The sequence below is a fragment of the Balaenoptera physalus genome (genome assembly GCF_965194825.1).
Source record: "Balaenoptera physalus genome assembly, chromosome: 13".
NCBI lineage: Eukaryota > Metazoa > Chordata > Mammalia > Artiodactyla > Balaenopteridae > Balaenoptera > Balaenoptera physalus.
Window position 1 is genome coordinate 82,449,551 of NC_138892.1, and position 7,946 is coordinate 82,457,496.

Below are 7,946 nucleotides of genomic sequence, written 5' to 3' on the forward strand. Positions count from 1 at the left end.
GGCACTATCCAGCTGCTTTTATGAAGGTTTTGAAACCATTCTGTTAACTCCATGTTAGCACAGACAGATGGCTATCTGGCCTTTTTTCTTCCCTCTTGTAATAAAGCATTGATTAATGTGAAGATATAATTTAGTATGCTTATTCTACTCTTTGCTTAGAGATGGGAGACCCATTTGATTGTTCATGCTATTCTAATACGTACATGAAAGAATAGCAACTTTGTAGTTATTTCCCAACTTAAGAAGCACTTGTAGATTTTTAGTGTTGGTATTTCAGGCCCCCATTGGGTTCTCTAAAACTTAAGCTGGGAGCAAACGAATTGCTTGGTTAATCACAAGAGGTAGTAAATGTAAATCCCTGGACCTAGCCACAAATGACCTCATTCTGTTCTCATCTGTACTGTGAAAACATAGGGCAGGTGATTTACATAAAGGATACTTTTTGTCATATGCCTTTTCAATTACAGTATTAATAAGAATTCATTTTCTTTTACTCCTTGATCTGGCATATTTAGCCTGTTTTTTTCCTTTAATTGTGGTAAAATATACGTAACATAAAATTCATCATTTTAACCATTTTTAAGTGTACAGGTTTTATGGCATTAAGTACATCCAGGTTGTTGTGCAGCCATCACCACCATTCACCTCTAGGAATTTTTCATCTTCCCCATTTAACACTAACTCCCCATTTCCCTTTCCCTGTAATCCCTGGCAACCAGCATTCTACTCTATGAATTTGACTGCTCTAAATACGTAACTTATATAAGTGGAATCATACAGTATTTGTCCTTTTGTAACACCATAATGTCTTCAAGGTTCATCCATGTTGTATTGTAGAATGTGTCAGAATTTTCTTCCTTTCTAAGGCTGAATAATATTTTATTACTTAAACATATATACAGAGAGAGATATCTGTGTCTCTCTCTCTCTATACACATACATATCTATAGCATCTGTTTTTTTTTTAAAAAGGGAGAAAGTTGTATTAAAGATTTTGATATACACTGACTTCTAAGTATAAAGAATATTAAACTTTTATTACCATTTAACTCTTGGACTCTAAAACTGTTTCCTTAAGCAGCAAGTTATCCTGATGGAACTATTCAAGTAAGCAATGGTAGCCTTGCCTTTTACCCAGCACAGACGAATGTATTTCCCAGACCCTCTCAACCATTTGTCAATAGCCGGGGATCTGTTAGAGGATGTACTCGTGGTGGGAGATTACTAACCAATTCGTATCGGTCCCCTGGTGGTTATAAAGGTATGCTCTGAATAAAATTTGTATGTTTACTTGACTCAAACTGTTTTTACTTTACCTTGTTCCTTTTTGTGTTTTCCATTTATAATGTAGTAGAGAATTCCCTATTTCTGCAAAATATGGTATTTCTAATATGTCTATTGTCTATAACAGAGGAACTCTTTGAATGAAAAACAGATCGATCCTGTGACTTACTGAAGTGAAAGGTTGAGCATTTTGGTTTTTTCCAGGGATGAATTTTGGTTTTCATATTTGAATAATTTCTTTCTTCTGTTAATTGACTTGGCTGGCTCAAAACATGTCATATTTAAGACAGTGCCCATTTCCTAGTTATCAGAGTATACCACAGATGAAAACTTTGAGACAATAATAGTGATACGCTTTTAAGTTAGATATGGTTCCAAGTATTCTAGTCACTGCTGGTATTAGCAGAAGTACTCTAGACCAAGGCCTTAACCACCATCCTTTCCCAACCCCACCTGCATCCCAGCAATAGTAAATTTCTACAGTTGGCTTGTTTGAAGTCTGTGATATTTTTATAAATGTGTGTTTTATTGTGGAAACAGTATTATGGAGTTTGCTTAAAGAAGGCATAAATCTAACGATGGCTTTATAGGATCAATTTAACTTTCTAAGTGGTATAGAACAGACTATTTAAAAGTTTAGTGTAATTTTGCCCGTAATTTTATGTAAGTTGTTTATTTATTAGGTTTTGATACCTATAGAGGACCTCCTTCAATTTCCAATGGAAATTATAGCCAGCTACAGTTCCAAGCTAGAGAGTATCCTGGAACACCTTATTCCCAAAGGGTAAGAATAATTGTTATAACTGAACAATAGTACAATTGATGTGAAGCTGGTGACTAAACTATAGCAGAGTCGTAATTTGTTTTGTAAAGACACTCTTGTAACTTATGGAGAGTGGATCTGGAAGCTTTTCTAATAACCCAAGTAGGGTACATGACAACTGCCTGTTACATGGAACTTAGGAGGTCTTAAGGACTTTATTAAGTTTGCATTAACTCATTTATTCCACCATCCTATAAGAGAAACTGGGGTTCAGAAACAAGTAACTTATGTAAGGTCACTCAGCAAGTAAATGATAGAACTAAGATTAGATGCAAGTTTCTTAACTCCAGAGCCCATGGTCTTTACTATATTGCCTTCAGTTTAACTTTTTTAGATATCAGGTATAGGAAAGTCCTTTTTTGTAAGTTTGATTTTTTTGGTTTATTCTTGATTGACTAGTTCAGCAGATTTTCTTTACTATATATGATAAAAGACTGATAGGAGGATGGTAGACATTCCACTTGAACAGCCCTTGGAAACTCCCTGTCATTGGTCGTATATGGATATGAATTTATACTACATTAGCATTTTCAGTTTTGAAGTTTTACAAGCCTTTAAGTGTGTATGTGGTGTTTTACTGAGTTCTGTTGTTAACATACGAAGGAGCTTACGGTTACGTGAGGTAAGATAGACGTCTATACAGAGGCAATATTGAAGAACACACCTTGGAGAACACACCAGGTCACCTAAATGACTTGGGTTTGACCCCTGATCTCACCAGTTTCCTCTTTGTGTGACCTTGGGCATGTTAGTAAACTTTCTGAGCTTTAGTTCCTTATCTGTTAGGTGAAGACTCATCTGTTTGAGTTCCTTATCTTACTCTGAAGTGTTGATTACTCTATGAGAGATTCTGAGGATTAAATGAACCCATATACATACATAAGTGCTTTGCATATATCAAGGATATATGCATATATACATAAGTGCTTTGCATATATCAAGGATGCAAATATAACTGTTATTACTTGATTGTCACATACTGTGTGTGCAGGGAAAACTTTGATTAATGCAGTCTTTCAGTAATGGAGCTATCTGTTCTTAATACCAGTATTCTAGTATTTTTGTGTGCTGCTTTAAACTTCTTCCTGAGGAAACATAAGATATCAGTGATAGTAGTGCTATTGGGAAGAGGATTAGGAGTTTGGGGTAGGAAAATTAATTATTATTTTTACTGTATACATTCTTGTTCTGTTTAAATTTTTATTACATGTATTGATATTAATCTGATTACACCATTAATTATTCTTTTCATGACTTGCATGGGGGCTGACTTTCACCATACTTGGGAGTCAGTTTGAAATGTTGCCTCTTGAACATTTTTTCTTAAAGATTCCAGGCAATAATATGTTCATGTATTATGATTCTTATCAATTTCCATGTCAAAACAAAACAAAACCCTAACATAGTTTGTAATTGTCTTCACACTTTGGTTTATAAATAGAGCAAGACTGAAATTGTCTGTAGTTTTGCTTTATCATCTCCTTTTATATTGAGATGAGGCACAGAGGACCAGGACATATTTCTGAATTTCCCTCATTACCTAGCATTGTGTCTTTTACGTAGTGTTCTCTAAATGTTTTTGCAAGTATTAACATATCTAATTTGTCAGGTTAATTAACAGATGAAGCAAATATTGCTACTGTGACTCTTGCTTTGTTTTTCTTGGTGTCATCTGAGCCCCTTTGGTTGCTGGAGAAGGCTAGATCAAGGGCTAGGAGGACTTAGTCTTACAAATTTATCTGCCAATAATAATTACTGTTTTGCATTTTTGGTGCTAAGGTAAATATTATGTGTTCATTTTAGGATAATTTCCAGCAGTGTTACAAGCGAGGAGGAACATCTGGTGGTCCTCGGGCAAATTCGAGAGGTAAGGATAATTTATTGAAGAGTTTATTTACCTAAAACATACCTCTAGATCTTTCTTCATCCTTTGTCAAGTTCTCCCCAAAGTATATTAGCATTTATCTTTTGAGGTTTTCAGTTTGCTTAGATGTTGTACTGAAGATCTTAGGGAGATATTAGACTACTAGAAAGGCTGTGGAAATCATTTGTCAATTTAAGTGTGTGTGTGTTTTAAATTTGCTTGACACCAGAGCATGATTTACCCTTAGATACATATTCACTATGCTGACTTGATATAGTTTCAGGTGATATTTCAGGATGGTGGTTTTGGAATAATGGGCACTTCTAGATACTCTAGTGCCCCTTAGTACATTGATAGATAAGGAATAAACAACAATTAAGACACAATGACTTGAACAAAAGCAGGATACTTTTAATACTTCTTAAAATGTGAAGGTACTATTAAAAGGTTCAGTGTAACTGAGAAAATCAAGAATTACTGAAGATTAACTTTGTCACAAGAAAAGAGAAGCTTTTCCTTTTAAGAAAGTAGCCACTATTCACATTATCTTTGCCTTCTATCTGAGCAGTGTTTTTGTACAATACTGAAAACATTAAAATTTTATGATACCACATTAACTTAGAAATAAAGAACAAGCATTTATTATGGGGCTTAGTACCATGACAAAATACGTTTGAATGTCTAGTAGGCTAGTAGTTCCAGAAGTTGCTACTTTTATGTAATCTCAGTTTGAGTCCTTCTCCGTTAGATACTTAGTGGATTTATCACTGAGGAATTAAGAACTCAGAATTATGGGAGAAAGGTAAAGTATTAAAGAGTGTTCACACCTGGGTTTTAGACTCTGCTAACCATAACTACTGTTAAGTTATCCAACCTTTGGGGGCCTCATTTTTTTAATATTAAAAAAAAAATGAGGCTACTGGACAAAATCATCCAGGTCCTTTCTGGCTTTAGAATAGTAGTAGAAAAGCCTATTGTCAGAGAAATCTAGAAAAGTATACTGTAGCTATACTTTATTGCTTTTAAAAAAAAATTTACTATAAAATGTATTTTTATCTGTATTTCAGTAGCCGACTAATGTTAAATATTGTGTTCAAAGCTAACTGCTTCATTATGAGAAACTCACTGTTGCTAATAAAACAGCAGGGTGGAGTGATTCTTCTCAGGTGAGCAGCCCAGAAAGAGACAACGAAACCTTTAACAGTGGTGACTCTGGACAAGGAGACTCCCGTAGCATGACCCCTGTGGATGTGCCAGTGACAAACCCAGCAGCCACCATACTGCCAGTACACGTGTATCCCCTGCCTCAGCAGATGCGAGTTGCCTTCTCAGCAGCCAGAACCTCCAATCTTGCCCCCGGAACTTTAGACCAACCTATTGTGTTTGATCTTCTTCTGAACAACTTGGGAGAAACTTTTGATCTTCAGCTTGGTAGATTTAATTGCCCAGTGAATGGCACTTATGTTTTCATTTTTCACATGCTAAAGCTGGCAGTGAATGTGCCACTGTATGTCAACCTCATGAAGAATGAAGAGGTCTTGGTATCCGCCTATGCCAATGATGGTGCTCCAGACCATGAAACTGCTAGCAATCATGCAATTCTTCAGCTCTTCCAGGGAGACCAGATATGGTTACGTTTGCACAGAGGAGCAATTTATGGAAGTAGTTGGAAATATTCTACGTTTTCAGGCTATCTTCTTTACCAAGATTGAAAGTCAGTACAGAATTGACAATAAAAAGATATGGTGTTCTGATTAGTGGGAATAAAGGAAAAGTAGTCCTTGCCCTTCTGACAGATTGGTTTAGGAAAATGTTTTCATTCCTAGAGGAAGGAGGAGGTCCTTACTTTTTTGTTTTCCTCCCCATGGTGAAAAATTTCAAGCTGAATGACAATTAGCACTAATCTGGCACTTTATAAATTGTGATGTAGCCTCGCTAGTCAAGCTGTGAATGTATATTGTTTGCACTTAATCCTTAACTGTATTAACGTTCAGCTTACTAAACTAACTGCCTCAAGTTCAGGCAAGTTAAAATGCCTTGTTGTGCCTCAATAAAAAAGTTACATGCACCTTCAGTGTTCTTACTTGATTAAACATTTAGTTAAGAAGTAAAATGTTTAATTTTTAGTGTTCATCACTGGTAACTCTTGAATGGGAATCTATTCATGGGTTCATACTATTATTTTAAAATAAGCCTTTTATATATAACAGTTCCTTTTAGTGTTACTTTTCTCTGTTATTATACATATCATTCATCAAAAGATTTCATCTGTTTTCCACTGGCCAAATCACATATTCTCCTTGAAGCTGTTTTGCAGTAGGGTGTTTTATCCTTTAGTTAGCTATCTTCAAGTACCTACTATATGAATAATAATACAAGATACAGGAGGCGATACATGGGTAATACTACTGGTTCACCATCAGTAAGGCTTATGCTTTCTAGTGGATTCTTTTTTTTTTTTTTTTTAAAGTTTAATTATTTATTTATTTATTTATTTATGGCTGTGTTGGGTCTTCGTCTCTGTGCGAGGGCTTTCTCTAGTTGTGGCAAGTGGAGGCCACTCTTCATCGCGGTGCGCAGGCCTCTCATTATCGCGGCCTCTCTTGTTGCGGAGCACAGGCTCCAGACGCGCAGGCTCAGTAGTTGTGGCTCACGGGCCTAGTTGCTCCGTGGCATGTGGGATCTTCCCAGACCAGGGCTCGAACCCGTGTTCCCTGCATTGGCAGGCAGACTCTCAACCACTGCGCCACCAGGGAAGCCCTCTAGTGGATTCTTAATTTGAGTAGGTAAAATATTCAGTCATCAAAAAGCATAGGTATGTGGTCAGGCAATGCTGTATTTGAGTGCTGATTTTGCCACTTAGTAACTGATCTTGGGCAAGTTATTATACCTCAAAGATTTTTTTAAAGACCATTTCCCGAAATGCAAAATGGGCATGATAGATCAGCCTCAAGGCAGTTGTGAAGTTCAACTAAGAATTTATCTAAAAGACTTTACACAGTGCCTGGCACATAAGCATTTAATAAATGTTAGATGCTGTAATTGTGTTTTTCTCATTGGGAAAACTTTAGGGTGCTGTGTGTGTATATACTGTCTTGTATGCAGTGTAGCAGGCAATGCCAGAGTTTAGTATCCATTCTAGACATACATCCTCACGTCTCAATTTAAGTTTGTATATGATTCTTACTACTAAGAACTTAATAATATGTTTCTCAATTACTTTAAAGAATAATAATTCAAAATAAACATTTTGATTGAATATTCCAGAGTTTATTAAGGGTTGGAGAAAGGGCATTCTTAGCCTGCAACCAAGCAAGTCACTTGCTGAGGCAGAAAGTTCTTGTTTTGATCCTCTGCTCACTCTGTGTTGTTAAAAAATCTCAGGAAGATGTAAGAGCATTAAATTATTATGATTAATATTTTTGAGCTAGGTGTGGGTTCAGCAATTAAATCCTTAAGCCATGTTTAATTCTGTGGTGTTAAGTGTTAGTACAGTGCTCTCAAGATAGAGGATGTAATGTGATTCACTATTTAACAGAACTTTTTCAATTCATGGTAAGTACTTTGTGAGTTAGGGATATTAGTATTCCAGTTAAATAAATTAGTTCATGGCTTTTATGTCCAGAACACAAAATGAAAAGTGCAGGAAAGCAGAAATATGATTAAATGCTGGAGGGGAAAACTTAATGTTTAAGAACAGTTGTTGATCAAGTTCGAGGCCTTTCTCAGTCTTTTTTAGCCACTGTTTTCTGCTGCATTAGGGTCTTCAGCTTAGTCTTTTGTCCTGCACATGATTGACATTTATTGAAAAAATATTGTGAATGACTCTTTATATTTTTTAAGGTAAGTGTCCAACAAGAAGAGATTCATTAACTAGGGTATCCCCTCATGGTAATACTCATGTTTTAGGAGAGTATTTTAAATGAAATACTATTTCTCTAAGTGTAAAGACAATAAACTAGAAAATTATTCTTA

The 7,946-nt window shown here is 35.7% G+C and overlaps 1 protein-coding gene across 29 annotated transcripts in view; it reads left to right on the plus strand.

Annotated features, from left to right (window-relative positions):
* CAPRIN2 (caprin family member 2) overlaps positions 1-6,039 on the plus strand; it is a 42,329-nt gene extending 36,290 nt beyond the window's left edge. For 10 of the 29 annotated variants that reach the window (XM_082419646.1, XM_082419640.1, XM_082419644.1 and 7 more), the window contains 4 exons: positions 1,079-1,261; positions 1,968-2,068; positions 3,911-3,974; positions 5,115-6,039. In XM_082419646.1, the coding sequence (XP_082275772.1) occupies positions 1,079-1,261; positions 1,968-2,068; positions 3,911-3,974; positions 5,115-5,683 (917 nt within the window). In that variant the 3' untranslated portion in view covers positions 5,684-6,039. Of the gene's footprint in view, positions 1-1,078; positions 1,262-1,967; positions 2,069-3,910; positions 3,975-5,070 lie in introns of all 29 variants that reach the window. The other 19 variants (XM_082419650.1, XM_082419643.1, XM_082419647.1 and 16 more) reach the window with 6 other exon arrangements.
* Positions 6,040-7,946: the final 1,907 nt, after the last annotated feature.